The following is an 18,214-nucleotide window of genomic DNA, read 5'->3' as shown; positions in this document are numbered from 1 at the left end:
AAAGGATTTGCAAATGCCTGAGATTTTCTCAACTTACCTTTTACCAACAACATTTATAAATCGTGCGGTCTGAGGCATCTTGTCACGGTTCGCGAGCCCCCCCCCCCCCGTCAGAGGTTCGAGTCCTCCTTCGGGCATAGGTGTGTGTGTGTTGTCCTTTGCATAACTTCTAAGCTCCATAAATATGGAAACCACATGGCGTGAGATCGCGACTGTACGGAGATGTGTAAGGGCTTTCCAGCGAAGTTTACAAAGCGCACTCTAAAAACCTTCGCAGTAAGTGGACGGACATCATCCTGCAACAGAATGATGCAGTCCGTCAGCATTCCTGGACGTTTGGCCTTGATGGTGCGTTTCAGTTTTTGCAAAGTATTTTTAACGTATCGCTACGCGTTAATTGTGACGCCGAGTTCCAGGAAGTCAATGAGCAGAGGGCTTTTTCAGTCAAAGAAAAAGCTCGTCATGACTTCCCCGGAGCTGGCGTGCCTATTTTTTCGACTGCGTTGCAGAAATTTTGTTGGGAAGCCCTTACACATTCCCCGTTCAGTCCCGATCTCTCCCCATGCAACTTTGATATTTTTGGAGCCCTGAAGAGGGCCGTTAATGGCTTCGCACTAAGCAGTGCACGCCTGTGTACAATCATGGCTCTGTAGGCTACCGCAAACAATTTTTCGTAAAGGCATTGACCGATTTGTCGCACAGTGGGATAACTGTATTAACAGTTATGGCAATTAGTTTTGAAATAATATACAGTTTACATACTTTCTTTTATGTGTCTCCTTTTCATTTGGCTACCTCTTACATTCTACTCTGTTTTTCATTTCTTCTCTGTCTTCCCACTTCTCCTTACCTTGACTGTTACACTTCCAAGTGCGTTTATTCGGGTTGAAGAATTTCTTATAATATCAATAAAATACTGAAATGTTTCTTTTTAGAAAAACACACACTAAGCTACTGTCCTAATTTATTAGGGGCAAAAAGGTTTCTCACAGGATTTATAATTTTAATACAATAATAAGTTGCTTTTAAAAAATTTACTGATCATACAAATAGTTTAATCATTACAACAGCGACATATCCATACAATGTTTGTGTAAAGAAACTGAGATATCTCTCAAATTTAGAGAGCATCCGTAGCAGGATAACAATTATTAGTAGGGGCGGACGACTCCAAGACCTTAAGCGCTTGAACTAAAATCTTTCATGAGACTTGTGTAACTTAAGGTGGGAATTCAGTAGGATTTCCACAGGGAGTTAAAATATAAATATACTCTGAATACTGTGTACGCGCGCACATGTGCACGCACGCACGCACGCACACACACACACACACACACACACACACACACACACACACACACCAAAATATTAAAATCACGTTCACAGTCAATTCTAAAACTGACCATAAAAATTTTTCATGGAATGAATCAAAAGCATGCCGGTTGCACAGGTAAGTGTAGCTGGCCGATCGCTGTACTAAAAATGGGTGAGCCGCTACTCTGTATCACATTAAAATCCTCAACATGAAATCTTAGGTTAGAATCTTCAAATATACAACATTTTAATAGCTTTATCAAACTCACGTCGTCGTTAACGAAAATAGACGACAGATCTGTATTTACATTTGCTTCTGCCATCTTGTCAAGGTTTAAAATGCACGCAATTAAACTGTGACGTACATTGATATTCGCAGCCACAAGCGTCACATGCTGGAGGGTCCCCTCGTCAGTGTACGAGGCCGTGCGTTAGTGGACAGCACCAAATTTGAAGACAGGTGAAGGTTACTTCCTGCTGTCTCTGAGTCCAATATGAGGTACATCATGGCCGGACAGTTGGGTTCACCAAATCCAGTCCCCCTCCTTTGCCATCCACTCCTCTTTCCATTATTGTAGGACTCTCTGACGTAAGAACGAGATGGCAGACTGCAGGGGAATGGCATATTGTTTTCCCTGCAGGTCTCCTTGATGCTTGATCTGCTTCCTCGTTTTCTTAGAATTCCACGTCCCATGTTAAAATGATACATGTCTCCCCTGCTGTTGAAGCATTTCGTTTTGCATTTTTTTGCGTCAGTTTCTTTGCTGGGTTGTAAGGCGCTAAGACAATAGGAGCAGATGAGAATCTTCGTCCTTTAATGGTGCCCCATCTGCTCCATTGTTTTCAGGGTCGCCTCTGATTCTGTGCTAGATGCATTTCATTCAGTGGGAAGGCGAATTGTGAACGTAATCAGGGAACACATTTGAACAGTCGAGAGACTGACTCATCAGTGGATGCTATATAAAATCGTGACACATATTTTAAATGTTATAAAATAATGACTTAAAAGTTAGATCTGGTGCGTAAGAAGTAGCACAAGCACCAGTGCTACGTTTCGCTCCTTAGGTCATTTGCCACAAATGGTTACGTGCGTCAGATGTAAAATTTCACGAAAGAGATATCTCTAGTCCACCTTCAAAACACAGCAGCACCAATAGTACGTTTTATTCCCGGGAATCAGGAGCCTTTTTGTAGAAAGGGCCTAATGGGTACAAGACCTACGATTCCGTTATATAGAGAGATTGTGAATCTACTTGCGACGTTATGAATCGTATTTCAACACCACTGCATCTTATCAGAACAGATAACATTAAAAGTACTTAAGGGTTGACACTTGCAAGTCATTACCCATAAATGGTTACGATCTATTAAAATATAGAAATTACCGAAAGAGAGACCATTTGCCTATTTTCAAAAACACCACGGAGTTTCGAAGCTGGATTTCTAGTGAAGATTTTGCAGCAGCTCCGAGAACACGAAAAGGCCGTAGTGACTGCGCTTGTACGGGGACAGACATTTATTTATTTCGTGAACTGATGATGTGCGAGAACGAGTGCCATTGACACTTCCATTACAAGCATGGTTTTGTTGAATTAGAGATTAAGTATCGCTGGCAAGTGTCATAAAGAAGGAACAAATGCAGCGGCAGATAGATTTAAGAATATAAAGTTCAGATGGAGCTCAGTGAATATTAGGGCGGTTTAACAGGGCGACAATGCAAGGGAATCAAGAGAAAGAAAAGGAGCACACTAAGGAACGTCTTACTTTTGCTGCACTCGTGCAAACACCAGTTGCAAAACGTGTAACCGAACGCCTACGACGTAACAGCTGTGGAGCATGCCCAATGTCGAGACGGCGTAAGAAGATACCTGGCAGTACACAGCACTGTTGCCAGTTTTCAGCTTCAAAGCGCTAACGACTCCAGTAGCCATCTGAAGAGCTATGAGAACGCTGGGGCATTGCCATAGAGATGTACACATAATCGCGTTACGTTATTGGTTGAGGCGGGCCCGTGAAAACGCCACGTGCAGCCCACTGCCACTGTCTGGGGTCAACTTAGGCCGATTGAACCATAGCGCAACCTCCAGGGCGAATGTACACTTTTCAGTCTCTGCGTATCGCGCCATTGGTGAGAACTCAGCACTGGCGGCTGTCTGCCATACGTCTGGACACGAGAAACCGTGATTAGTGGGCCATTGGATTAGAATTTGGAAGGAGAGGTATTCTGTTGAATAAAAATTTATCTAGCTGTATATGATCGAGATGGCTCTTTTTTCACCCCAGCTGGAGGTGATATGCCTCATAGTGAGGTTTTTACCACTGATGTAACGCCACTACATATATATGTGGTATATAAATGACATAAAATTACATGGCGTGTGTTGTGAGATTTACCGACAGTTAATCAGTGCTACGAAACGTCATTATTACTTGTGCAAACTGTTGTAGTGGCTGAAATGTGGGCGTGTTTGACACAGCGATGCAGCAGTACAGACTGGGGAATTTTATTGTAGCTAAATCTGGCGGCAAAACTTAGGGCCATTGGCGAGAGCCATTACTCAGACTTCAGTCTCTCGTCGAATGTAGACATCAGCGAGAGTTGCGAGTTGGAGAGACAGGTGGGCCGAGCGCCTGCTGCAGCCTGTGGAACGCCTGCTCCACGTACTGCGGGTCGCCCGGCTGGTGCCACTCCAGGTAGGTGCGGGTGTCCATTATGAAGCGCAGCTGCCGCGGCAACGCCGAGCGTTCCAGCGGCTCCAGCTCCAGCAGGATGACGTAGTCACGCTGCGATGGATCCAGCGTGCGGTGGTTCGCCAAGGCCATCTCCCATAGGCACCACTGCAGCATACAGAAAAGTATAATTCTATATATCAAAACAGACTCTATAAAAACTCTCATAACTGGCATAAATGAAAGTTACAGTGAGAATTATATATATATATATATATATATATATATATATATATATATATATATATATATGTGTGTGTGTGTGTGTGTGTGTGTGTGTAATTTCGTCATGACACTCAACATTCTCTATCTCTTCCCGGGCTCAGTGCAGGTCCGCCGACAATATTACGGATCTGGTTAATAAAAGAAATGCTATTACATCTACATCTACATCCATACGCCGCAAGCCACCTGACGGTGTGTGGCGGAGGGTACCTTGAGTACCTCTATCGGTTCTCCCTTCTATTCCAGTCTCGTATTGTTCGTGGAAAGAAGGATTGTCGGTATGCCTCTGTGTGGGCTCTAATCTCTCTGATTTTATCCTCATGGTCTCTTCGCGAGATATACGTAGGAGGGAGCAATATACTGCTTGACTCTTCGGTGAAGGTATGTTCTCGAAACTTTGACAAAAGCCCGTGCCGAGCTACTGAGCGTCTCTCCTGCAGAGTCTTCCACTGGAGTTTATCTATCATCTCCGTAACGCTTTCGCGATTACTAATTGATCCTGTAACGAAGCGCGCTGCTCTCCGTTGGATCTTCTCTATATCTTCTATCAACCCTATCTGGTACGGATCCCACACTGCTGAGTAGTATTCAAGCAGTGGGCGAACTAGCGTACTGTAACCTACTTCCTTTGTTTTCGGATTGCATTTCCTTAGGATTCTTCCAATGAATCTCAGTCTGGCATCTGCTTTACCGACGATCAACATTATATGATCATTCCATTTTAAATCACTCCTAATGCGTACTCACAGATAATTTATGGTATTAACTGCTTCCAGTTGCTGACCTGCTATTTTGTAGCTAAATGATAGAGGATCTATCTTTCTGTGTATTCGCAGTACATTACACTTGTCTACATTGAGATTCAATTGCCATTCCCTGCACCATGCGTCAATTCGTTGCAGATCCTCCTGCATTTCAGTACAATTTTCCATTGTTACAACCTCTCGATACACCACAGCATCATCTGCAAAAAGCCTCAGTGAACTTCCGATGTCATCCACCAGGTCATTTATGTATATTGTGAATAGCAACGGTCCTATGACACTCCCCTGCGGCACACCTGAAATCACTCTTACTTCGGAAGAGTTCTCTCCATTGAGAATGACATGCTGCGTCCTGTTATCTAGGAACTCCTCAATCCAATCACACAATTGGTCTGATAGTCCATATGCTCTTACTTTGTTCATTAAACGACTGTGGGGAACTGTATCGAACGCCTTGCGGAAGTCAAGAAACACGGCATCTACCTGTGAACCCGTGTCTATGGCCCTCTGAGTCTCGTGGACGAATAGCGCGAGCTGGGTTTCACATGACGGTCTTTTTCGAAACCCATGCTGATTCCTACAGAGTAGATTTCTAGTCTCCAGAAAAGTCATTATACTCGAACACAATACGTGTTCCAAAATTCTACAACTGATCGACGTTAGAGATATGGGTCTATAGTTCTGCACATCTGTTCGACGTCCCTTCTTGAAAACGGGGATGACCTGTGCCCTTTTCTAACCCTTTGGAACGCTACGCTCTTCTAGAGACCTACGGTACACCGCTGCAAGAAGGGGGGGGGGGGCAAGTTCCTTCGCGTAGTCTGTGTAAAATTGAAATGGTATCCCATCAGTTCCAGCGGCCTTTCCTCTTTTGAGCGATTTTAATTGTTTCTCTATCCCTCTGTCGTCTATTTCGATATCTACCATTTTGTCATCTGTGCGTCAATCTAGAGAAGGAACTACAGTGCAATTTTCCTCTGTAAAACAACTTTGGAAAAAGACATTTAGTATTTCGGCCTTTAGTCTGTCATCCTCTGTTTCAGTACCATTTTGGTCACAGAGTGTCTGGACATTTTGTTTTGATCCACCTACCGCTTTGACATAAGACCAAAATTTCTTAGGATTTTCTGCCAAGTCAGTACATAGAACTTTACTTTCGAATTCATTGAACGCCTCTCGCATAGCCCTCCTCCCACTACATTTCGCTTCGCGTAATTTTTGTTTGTCTGCAAGGCTTTGGCTATGTTTATGTTTGCTGTAAAGTTCCCTTTGCTTCCGCAGCAGTTTTCTAACTCGGTTGTTGTACCACGGTGGCTCTTTTCCATCTCTTACGATCTTGCTTGGCACATACTCATCTAACGCATTATGTACGACGGTTATGAACTTTGTCCACTGATCCTCAACACTATCTGTACTTGAGACAAAACTTTTGTGTTGAGCCAACAGGTACTCTGAAATCTGCTTTTTGTCACTTTTTCTAAACAGAAAAATCTTCCTACCCTTTTTAATATTTCTATTTACGGCTGAAATCATCGATGCCGTAACCGCTTTATGATCGCTGATTCCCTGTTCAGCGTTAACTTTTTCAAATAGTTCGGATCTGTTTGTCACCAGAAGGTCTAATATGTTATCGCCACGAGTCGGTTCTCTGTTTAACTGCTCAAGGTAGTTTTCAGATAAAGCACTTAAAAAATTGCACTGGATTCTTTGTCCCTGCCACCCGTTATGAACGTTTGAGTCTATATCCGGCAAATTAAAATCTCCACCCAGAACTATAACATGGTGGGGAAATCTACTCGAAATATTTTCCAAATTATCCTTCAGGTGCTCAGCCACAACAGCTGCTGAGCCAGGGGGCCTATAGAGACATCCAATTACCATGTCTGAACCTGCTTTAACCGTGACCTTCACCCAAATCATTTCATATTTCGGATCTCCGTCAATTTCCTTCGATACTATTGCACTTCTTATCGCTATAAACACGCCTCCCCCTTCACTGTCCAGCCTGTCTCTGCGGTATACATTCCAGTATGAGTTTAGGATTTCATTACTGTTTACGTCTGGTTTCAGCCAACTTTCTGTCCCTAGTACTATATGGGCGTTGTGACCGTTTATTAATGAGAGCAGTTCTGGGACCTTTCTATAGACGCTCCTGCAGTTTACTATTAGCACATTAATATTGTTATTCCCTGTTGCATTTTGCCTACTCCTACCTTGCCGCGTCTCAGGAGGCGTCTTGTCGGGCCTAGGGAGAGGATTCTCTAACCTAAAAAACCCCCATGTGCACTCCACACATACTCCGCTACCCTTGTAGCCGCTTCCGGCGTGTAGTGCACGCCTGACCTATTCAGGGGGACCGTACATTTCTCCACCCGATAGCAGAGGTCGAGAAATTTGCTCCATAACCCGCCTAACGTTGGAGCTCCCAATAACTGAAGTTCGTAGCGTTTTTCCATACGTTTAATAAACACAACAGATACAAGTAGCTGAAGCTTTAGTCATCAATAGCATAGTCTCCTTCACTCTTTCGCAACAGCGACTGTAGAACTTTTTTTGGTTTTGAGGCGAAGAACTCCTCGAGCAATGTTCGGAGCACATTTTCTTCAAAAAAAAAAAAAAAGGAAGTTCCTTGAAGGGTGTTCGATAGCGGAAAAGGTGAAAATGTGAGGACGCAGTATCAGGTGAATAAGGTGGGTGCGGTATGACTTCTCAACCCAACTCCTGTGTAATGTTTTTTGTCAGTCTGGCAGAATGCGGTTGGACGTTATCGTGGGGTACCATCACTTCACGCAGTGTTACTGATTGTTGTTCTTTGACTGCGTCTGGAAGACGTCTCGGTTGTTGACAATAAATGTCAGGAGTGATGATTAGACCTCCGGGAAGCAATTCGTAGTACACAACACCGTCGCTGTTGCACCATATGCATAACGTTATCTTTTGTGGATGCGCGCAGCTCTTTGTACGAGGAGTTGCTGCTTTGCTTTTGCTCAGTCATTCCTTCATTTTCCTTATGTTAGCATCAAGACACCATTTATCGTGTCCAGCAAGACACAAGATAGGTATGGTCCGTGTTGTTCACCACCCAATTGATGAGGAGCAAGCAGAGATACAAACGGTGATTTTTGCTTAGAGCATGGGGTACCTTTACACCCCAGTCTGGAAACTTCTCAATTGTATGAAAATGTTGCACGATTGTAGAATAATCAGTTCATCACATTTACCATTTCTAGATTATACTGACTTGGTTTATTATGGATTAGTGCTTTTAAACGATCTGCATCAAATCCTGAAGGACTTCCTGAACGTGAAAAGTTACTAATGTCAAAACGATCCTCCTTAAAAGGAGCAATCCATTTTCGTGCCATGCTCTGCCCAATGTTATTATTCCCATACACGGCGCAAATTTCATTGGCTGCCTGCACTGTTGTTACCCCTCTACTGAACTCAAGCAGAAGAATATGTCGGAAATGTTCCGATTTTCCCACTTGGCGTCCCATTTTCTAAGGTCTACAGCGCCTCTCACTATCTCTAAATGACAAAATGTCAATATGTAAACTCAAATAGCAACAGTGAATCATAAATGAAAAATGGCAATCGATAAATAAAACCATATCAACCGGAACACCAACATACAAAACAAAAACGCTACGAATACATGCACCAAACTAATAAAAGAAACTCTCTGCTAGTTTAAAGCGAAACTATGACAATAAAGCCGTTTGTTTGAATGTTCATATCTTTGCACACCTATGAAATTAAAATATGCTGCTAGGTGACATTCAAAACCGCGTTGATGCACCCCACGCAAAGTAATACGCTCGGATTCTCCTTAAAGTGCTATCCACCAGGTAGTCGAAACGTTGCTCTTCAGGCCGGTCCCACTCTTCGATGTCTGCAATGTATGAGAAGGGTTTCTGGGACTACTCACTGCAAATTTCGTCAGGTTCCAGACATTCTCAATCGAGTTCATGTCAACAGATAGTGCAGGCTATTTCATTCGATTTTTTTCTTCCTGCTGGAGGATGGCCTTCAATGTCGCGTTTTTCCTCTGTTATGTTATTTGAATATTATAAAAAACATAAAACATGATTTTTATTATAATCTTCCTACGTAAAAACCACAGATACTGACAAAGACTGCATCATCACAGACAAATCTCTGTTTTCTGCTCTAATTACCAGTCTTTGAAAACTTTCAGCAAATGTATTTTGGCAACTTTCCAACATTCCCTAGGTGGGCACGGTGTTCTTGACAGTATTGTGGACAAGATGTTGCAGGATCCTGCCCCAATAAAATGGTTGCTTGATAAGTCTTGTAAAAAATAAGGAAAGATATTTGTTTCGTAAACAACTGACCTTACTTCTTGATGTAGTTTCCTTTATGGGATATATTATACACATGGTCCAGCCAGTCTCCAGCTTTTTCAAAAAAATGGCTCTGAGCACTATGGGACTTAACTTCTGAGGTCATAAGTCCCCTAGGACCTAGAACTACTTAAACCTAACTAACCTAAGGACATCACACACACCCATGCCCGAGGCAGGATTCGAACCAGCTTTTTCATCCCACTGGAAAAATAAGTTACATAAAGCGCTGCAAAATACTCGTTGAATACAACTATTACTTCCTCATTCGATGTCATTTCTACCCAGCAAGCAGAAGTTTCAAGTTAGGGAACATTAAGAAGCCACTAGGGGCTGCGTCTGGTGAACAGGGCGGACGAGGAATCAATTCAAAGCCCATTTCATGCACTTAAGCCATATTTATGATGTGTGGGATGGTATACTATCCTGATGAAAGAGCGATATTTTTTTTTTTTTGCGTACCAACCTTGGCCTTTTTTTAGCCGACGAAAGTTTCAAACGATCCAACAATGAAGAGTAACAGGATCCAGTTATGGTTCTGCCTCTTTTAGTAATGTAAGAGGATTATTCCTTAGGAATCCCATTTCAAAAAAAGGTGGCAATCATCTTACCAGCTGACAAAATGGTGTTTGTCTTCTCCAGTGCACTTTCATCAGCCTTTTTTCATTATTTTGACTCCCGTTTTGACTCTTAGTGCTTAATGATGAATCGAGGTTTCTTAAACAGGCACAAATCGGTGAAAAAATTCTTGCGGATTACGATTAAACACCGCCAGACGTTGTGTTGAAATATTGTTCCGGGCGCGCTTTTGGTTGACTGTGTGCAATCGCGGCACACCCATGTTGGACACAGCTTCTTCACAGGTAATTCTCCATGCAGGGTATTATGCACTTGCTCATTTGAGATGCCTACAGACTCAGCAATATAATGAATTTTTATTCGGTGGTCTTGTATTACCACGTCATGGATTTTGTGAATGGTTTCCTTTGTGGTGACCTCAACTGAACGGGCGCAGCGCGCTTCTACTCCGCTGTTTACATTCATTGATCCAAACGCAAACGGTCTTCAACGATGCTGCACAGTCCGCATCCAGTTCGGTTTGGTTTGTGCGGCAGTCGAACCCACCGAATGAAAATGATTAATAACAGCACGAAATTCCTTTTTTCTCCATTTTCAATCGCAGTCGACACACCGACCAAGTCAGACGGCTGTCAATTATGAACTGTACGTTGTACATTGTTGAAATTCTTTATGTTTTCCTTGGAATAATCAAGCTTACCAACCATGAATGCGCAGCAAAAATGTTTCATTCCTTCATGGAAATGTACCAAACTTATCAAACGCCACTCGTACTTCACAACCGTGAAATTACGGTTGACAGTGATTTTAGGCCTCTAACACAAAGGATCCTTCCGCAAAACAAAGCTGACCCACGTCCGTGCAGACCTGCATGCTTGAGGTGTGCATTGGTACCTGGCCGCCTCCATACTCTTCTAAGATGACCATCAGGAGTCATAGATGTCCTGTACTCATCAGTAACGAGACATTACGCCATCAGTACAGATGCCATTCCAGCTGTTCCCTTGGCTCTAACCTCCGCGCACCGTGGTACCGAGGAATCTATACTGATGTTCATAATGGACGTCAAGAGGCCAGACTGATCATGTGGAGACAGTTGAGTACTATCTAGGTCAATACAGTAATATAAGTAGCTTGCAGAAAGGCAGCGCACAGTTGTGTTGCGTCCTCCTCGGTTACCTGAGAGCAGTAATTTATAAGTAGCGAGTCGCTCCCGCTGGTCTAGCGGGAGAGCGTTTGCGCGGAAACCGAAAGGTCACGACATCGAGTCCCTGTTGAACTACTGATTTTTCAGTCTGGGTTTTAACCTAGCCTTCGCCTCTCAACGATGTGAGGAGTTGCCAGGAATGACTCATAGGACGGATTCAACGTTAAACTGTAGTTTCCTTTTCCCCAAGTGGATAATTAGGGTAGGTTAGGGACACGAAATTCGCCGAAGTGGCGTCCAATTGAAAGACTTACACGAGGCAACTGAGCCACACGAATTAATATTTTATGTAGGTAGCTGTTATCCGCTGGAGTTGTAGAGCGTGTGCGTTCACTGAGAACCATAGGCCTCATGATAACAGCTGAATGTTCGGGTGACGACGATGAGGTATGTACCAATTCGGTGACAAACTTCCCGTGCTGAGAACTCTTCTTGCCGCGAAGTGACTGCCCGCATGGTCTAAGACTGCGTGAGGTGATTATGCCCGCACCGCCTAAGTCTGAAATCTGTTCTTTTCGCAGTTTGGAGACACAGCGGACTCCACTGAACTGCAATGAGAATGCAGGTTTACTTTTACCTGAACTACACACATTGCGACTCTCTGCTGTCAAAAGATTATTGAGAAAGGTAATTCCGATAAACAGACGCAAACTATGCAAGTGAGGCCGGTACAATATTTTGACCAGTTTGTGCGAGGAAATAAGTTTCATCATTGGTGTCGAAATTCCACATTCGTCTGTATTAGTATGCCTTATCCTGTAAGCGGCGAGAGCAAAAGTGTAGAAGCAATTATCTCATATGTGACAGTGTAGATTTTTCCAGTGCAGGAATGTGTGGTATGTTTGTCGAGTTTGCAGCCGGATCCTAAAATTACATCAAACTTCCGTAAAACTTCCCTACAGGTTTCACCATCTTCTCCCCATAGAGGTACTTGATGTGGGTGCGTAGGATTTCTCGACTAAGGTACAAGCATGGTTTGACAAGACTGGTAAATTTTCGTGAAATAATGGAACATTTTTGTTGCACCTACATAGTTGGTAAGCCCGACTATTCCAAGGATCATATAAGGAATTTCAACAGCCCTCTGAATTGGTCAGCATCTCGATGCGATTCAAAATTGAGAAAACTGAGTTTAGTGCTGTTATCAAACATTTACATTTGAAGGGTTGGACTGCCGGAAAAATTAAAACAGAATTGGAGGTAGTTCACACTGACTGGACACCATCATTGAATACGATTTTCTTTTGGATTAATGAATTTAAACGTCATCGCTGCAGCCGTCCAATTCACGTCAACATAAAGGAAACCACCGAAAAAATTCATAATATGATAATGAAAGACAGCCGAATAAAAATTCGGACTTTGCTGAGACTGTAGGCATGTCAGCTAAGTGAGTGCATGATATCCTGCGTGGACAATTGTCTGTAATCAAACTGTTTGCGAGGTTGGTGCCGAGTTTATTCCGGCACAAAATTTCAACACCATGTCTGGTAATGTTTAATCACGATCTTAACACACTCTCTGCTGGAAGACCTCTACCGACGAACACTACACTAGATTTCGTCAGGTCCACACGGCTGCCCGCAGCCGTCCCGTACTGGTTGATCCATGCCAGTGCCTCTCGCACTTCATCCTCAGCTAAAACCAAGAACACCAAGTATCGGCATAGGCGCGGCAGATGAAAGCCTGTCTCCTCATTGTTATCCCTGCCAGCCGGCTCCTCAAACGTGTAACAGTGGCTCAAGGGTGATGGCGAAAAGGAGCATCGACGGCGGACATCCTTGACGGACCGACCGCATGCCATTAACAGGGCCCGCCACACAGCCACTGACCAGCACTCGCGACGTGACACCTCGGAGGAGCCGTAAGACGATGAGTTTATAAACCTGTTGGGGAAGGCCATCCGTCGGAGTACGCTTTCTGGAAAGTCATGACTCACTCCATCAAAGGCGTGGTCGAAGTGCACTGTCACTATGGCACCACGACTGCGGCAGGTCGTGGCCAGGGGTATGACGTCACGGTAATCGCTGAGTGCGATCCAGAGAAATGACTTGAGGGATGACGCGCCGAAGGCGAGAGCCAAGAATCCCGATAAAAATCTTGTGGTCACAATTTAACATAGTCAACGGCCGATGATGTCCAACTCCCCGACCTCCCAATGGCTTGGAGACGGGGATAAGCAAGCCTTCTCCGAATTCGGGTGGGAGGGGAAGGTCAGAGTTCATCAGTTCTTCATACATCGCAGTTCAGCGTGAGCCCGTGGCGTCTTGGAATGTGCGGTAAAACTCCAGCGGAAACCCGTCGGGACCTGGGGCTTTGTTCGCCGCACCCTTACGAAGAGCATCAGCTACGTCATCAACCGTAATTGTCGCTGTGAGAATCTCCGCAGCAGTCCCGTCAAGGGTACCTGTCAACGAACGGAGGACATCAGTCGTTACCGCCATGTTCTGGTCCTCTGCTGCATGGAACTCTTTGTAGTGATCCACACAGGTATTTGTGCTATTATTCTGGGACGTCAACCGGCGACCATCTGGAATGTCGAGGGCGTTGACCAGCTTTCTCCGACACCACTGCTGCTGGATAATATGATGCATAGACGGGGGTTCTCCTAGTACACAGTTGTGACATCTTGCGCATAGGCATAATAGAAATTATCTTCGCCTTAATCCGTTGAATTTCACCCTTTCGTTGAACAGAGGGGGCATGACTTGAGAGTTCGCGGAGAACTGTGAAATAGTATTCCATGCTATGTCGTTGCCACAGCATTTTGTGGCGACCGTAATTCATCATCGAACGACGTAAAGCAGGCTTGGTGCAGTCGAGGTACCGGCAGGATGTTGAAGGATACGCTGGGAGGCGTCTCATACAGTTGTTCCACGTCGTCTCTACGACCTGCCTGCGTTCCGGATCCTTGAGATGGCCGACATTCAGCTTACTCAGGCCTCGACCGCGCCACACCTTCTGCCTCTAGAGCTTAATAGTGCAGATATAGGCGATATGGTCGGAGAAGGCGGTAGGCCATAACTCACCGTCAAACTTGGCAGTTACGATTCCTTGGGAAACGTAGACACGCTCAAGACGACTTGCTGAATGGCTGGTGACGTACGTATATCCAGGTCGATCACCATGCACACGTCAATAGTATCGGTGAGGTTGAGTTCATGCACGAGCAACTTGAGTTCCTGGCATGTGGTGAAATGGGGATATTGCTCCTTCTGTGATAACACACAACTGAAGTCGCCGCCAAGAATAATATGGTCGTATCGGCCTACACACAAAGGAACGACCTTTTCTGAATAGAATCGCGGCCGTTCCCGTCGTTTGGCCGTGGCCGAAGGAGCGTAAACATTGATGATTCTGACACTGTGGAAGGTCACAGCAAGACCCTTAGCCGATGGTAGGTAAATCACGTCGTCTACTTCAATGCCTTCCTTTAAAAGAATAGATGTCTCACTGCCACCGTCAGCACATGGCGTGAGGTAAGAAACATAGCGATAGATATCAGGAAACGTCGCTAGGCGAACTTGTTGCAGAAGGGCAACATCGAGGTCCGACGCTCTCAACATTTCACGGAACAATTGTGATTTGTCATGATGGGTGCCAATGATGTTGACATTGATGGAGCCAGTCCTGTAAGCTTGTCGCGGAACTGGGACTACTGGGAAGCCCATGACGGCACGAAGATCAGCAGCGAACACGAACGTTGCCCCAGTAGGCTGCACATTCCCATTCAGTGACCCTGTCGATTAGCAGTCGTGGGTTGGAGCAGCAGCATTCGCTGCTGTCACAAAGGTGGATGTTTCGTCGTCCACATCGTCAGACCACGCAAAGGTGCGTGAAAGGTGTGCGTCCAGTGGAGTCAGAAGGCGGCGTCACGTCGGCTGTGGCAGAGTGGTGCTGGCTCAGCTGCTGTTCAACGTCCATAGGTACAGCGCCTGGTGCATGCGAAAATGGTTGTACCTCCAACAGGGGGCAGAATGGTGCTTCTGCCACGGAATCGTCCATTAGGGGAACATATTGATAGTTGTGATCCTCATGGCCTTGAGAATGCGTCCTGCATGTGTCAGACGGGAAGATACGCCATTTCCGACGTCTCTTCAGCGACCGTTGCTTGCGCACGTGATCTTCACTGTCTGCAGACGCCTGGGGATCCGGATGATCAGGCACAAAATCATCGGTAGGCACAACCATGGAGTCAAGGGCCTTCCCCTGCACTAGAGACTGCTCACCACTGCCCATGACGAGAGGAGGCAAGGGCGTCGGTCCGTCCGCAACAGCCTCAAGCATTACCGGAGATGAAGCTATATCAGTAGTAGGAGCCAGTGGTGATCGCAGTTGGAGGTCGTTATGGGGAACTTCGACAAACGTCAGCCGTAGCGTCGTCGGTGCGGTCGTGGCCTGTAGGTCCCCAGGCGGCAACTGAGGGATTCTGCGTTGCAGGCAGCTGAAGCAGAGGTGTCCTTTCTTGCCACATCCCGAGCATGTCTTCGACTGGCCATCATAAATTATGATTGCACGGCAGCCACTAATATATAAGTAGGACTGGACATGTTTGGTTAGCTCTATGCGGCTCTGTCGTACTCCATTGAGAACTGAGTATGTAGTGAACTGAACCCACTTTTCAGTTGTATGACTAATCACCTTTCTATATGGGGGGAATTCAGATACCACTACCTCTGAAGGCACGTCGAAAGGGAGTTCAAATACACGTATCGTCCGCAGTCCAAGTCTCGCATATTCCACAGTTACGTTACCAATATGTCCATCAGAGTGACGGAAAGTAAGACCACTTCGAGTTGCACTTAGAATTTTGTCACATATGTCTTCGTTAGGCCCGCATCTCGTGGTCGTGCGGTAGCGTTCTCGCTTCCCACGCCCGGGTTCCCGGGTTCGATTCCCGGCGGGGTCAGGGATTTTCTCTGCCTCGTGATGGCTGGGTGTTGTGTGCTGTCCTTAGGTTAGTTAGGTTTAAGTAGTTCTAAGTTCTAGGGGACTTATGACCACAGCAGTTGAGTCCCATAGTGCTCAGAGCCATTTTTTTGTCTTCGTTAATCAATTTCACGTATGCCACACTGCTCACTACAGACAGGTGGATGCCAACAAGATCGTTGCAAACAATCTCGACTTCATCTCTGATAAGCTGTTCGATTTCAAGTGCTTTTGGTCGGGCATATTCAGGTGAAAATCTAATCTTCATTGTCGATTTTCTGTGGGCATAAGCCATTCTCTTTCGAAGGAAATATAGCGCGCTAAGACGGCAGAAATACGTAAACAACTCCGCGAGCGAGCTCCACGGCGAGGTCGTAAACAAGACGTCCGTGCCGCTAGCGTGCCGAAGTCGACTGAGCTACCCAAGCACGAGTCACGATCCGTCCTCACAGCCTCAGTTCTCTCAGTCCTCGTCTCCTACCTTCCAAATTTCACAGAAGCTCTTCTGCGAAACTTGCAGAACTAGCACTCCTGGAAGAAAGGATATTGCGGAGACATGGCTTAGCCACAGCCAGGAAGTTTCATACCAGCGCACACTCCGCTGCAGCGTGAAAAATCCCATTCTGGACAAAAAATGTTATTTAAAGTCCCCATGGTTTTGGCTGTAAAGTTTCAATCATTCTTGATGTGCACGTCGCACTTGAAAGAAAAACAAGTGTGGATGTCAACTCACCCTGCTGCTGAGGAAGCTCTTGGACAGCACGATGATGACGTGGCGGCTGCAGTCCATCAAGTGAGATAAGTTGTGGTTGGCGGTGCCACTGTCGAGTCCTCGCTCATGCAGACAGACGCGGTAGTCCGGCTGGCCTTCGAGCAGGGGCAACAGAGTGCCCCCCACCCACGACTGATCGCTCCCGCTGCAACCAGGTAGCGTGCAGGCGTCAGGTACTTGCAAACAGAACGTCATCAACATGTTATGCTCTTAGAGTGCTTCATCAGTGTGTAACAGCCATTTTCTTTCAGTTATACACTGCTCATATTGTAACGTTCCTTTCGTCCGCACTTCGGAGCCACCGTGGCCTCGTGCGAAACCACAATCGTGATGCGGCCTAATCCACGCACTCTAGGCAATGTGCGGCGCGCGAGACAATTCGCACGTCGCACTGATCCACGGATTTAATCGGAGAGCTTTGTTGGCGGACCTGCATTAATTCTCTGCTCTGCTACACTATTAAAAGAGTCTAAGTAATGCGCGCTTGCTTCGCTTTGACACGGGGGACGGGGCTAAATTTCTCACTACCCCAGTGTTAATAATCAGAGACCTGTAACAGTCCATCTACACTGGTGTCCAAAATTAAAGCAACAAACGGAAATTTTGCAAAGGTTGCATTTATTTTGCCACAAAAAATATAAACAGGTGATAGCAAAGTAGAGACAATGTAAAGAAATAAAATGTAAACAACTGCAACATATATAACAGTAGACGGAAATGTTCTTCGTTTTTTCCAACTTGGCAGATTTGTGCACACTTTCCGACAACCGGCAAATGTCCTCACTATGGGGTGTGACTACCTCTGGTAGTAATACAGGCCTGACAACGACGGAGCATGCTGTGAACAAAGTTATCAATGTCATGTTGGGGCAATAGCGCTCATTCTTCCTGCATAGCTGCTGCCCATGGACAGTGGCTGGTCGATGTTGACGTTATGCAAACCAGTCTTAACAGTGCATCCCTGACATGGTCTATGGGATTCAAACAGGGATAGTGAGCAGGTCATTTCATGCCTGTAGTATCTTCCGTTTCCAACAACACATCACCCACTCGGCTCTATGAGGTCGAGTATTATCGTCCATCAACACCAGTTCTGGTGGTACAGCACCTCGCAACAACTGTACACAGGTCCCAAGATCTAATCACTGTACCTGACAGCAATTAAACCTCTCCAATCCACCCGTAGAGTTTCATGAAGAGATGTTCGAATGGTCAACATAACCCTACCCACACCATTAGCAATCCTCCTCGACATCGACCACTTTCCAAAATGTTCGGTTCTCGAAATCGTACTCCACATTCCCTTCCAATGCAGATTCACCGAGAATCA

General features: G+C 45.4%; 1 protein-coding gene across 2 annotated transcripts in view; it reads right to left on the bottom strand.

The window, feature by feature from the left end:
• Nucleotides 1-1,118: 1,118 nt before the first annotated feature.
• The window catches only part of LOC126162093 (toll-like receptor 4), a 121,800-nt gene continuing 104,704 nt past the window's right edge, over nucleotides 1,119-18,214 (bottom strand). Inside the window, exons 5-6 of one of the 2 annotated variants that reach the window (XM_049918369.1) lie at nucleotides 16,846-17,029; nucleotides 1,119-4,152 (exon numbers count right to left, since the gene is read on the bottom strand). In XM_049918369.1, coding sequence (XP_049774326.1) covers nucleotides 3,904-4,152; nucleotides 16,846-17,029 — 433 coding nt within the window. In that variant the 3' untranslated portion in view covers nucleotides 1,119-3,903. The remainder of the gene's footprint in view (nucleotides 4,153-16,845; nucleotides 17,030-18,214) is intronic. The other variant, XM_049918370.1, reaches the window with a different exon arrangement.

The sequence above is a fragment of the Schistocerca cancellata genome, chromosome 2 (assembly GCF_023864275.1).
Source record: "Schistocerca cancellata isolate TAMUIC-IGC-003103 chromosome 2, iqSchCanc2.1, whole genome shotgun sequence".
NCBI classification, from domain to species: domain Eukaryota; kingdom Metazoa; phylum Arthropoda; class Insecta; order Orthoptera; family Acrididae; genus Schistocerca; species Schistocerca cancellata.
This window is presented reverse-complemented; position numbering and strand designations above follow the sequence as displayed.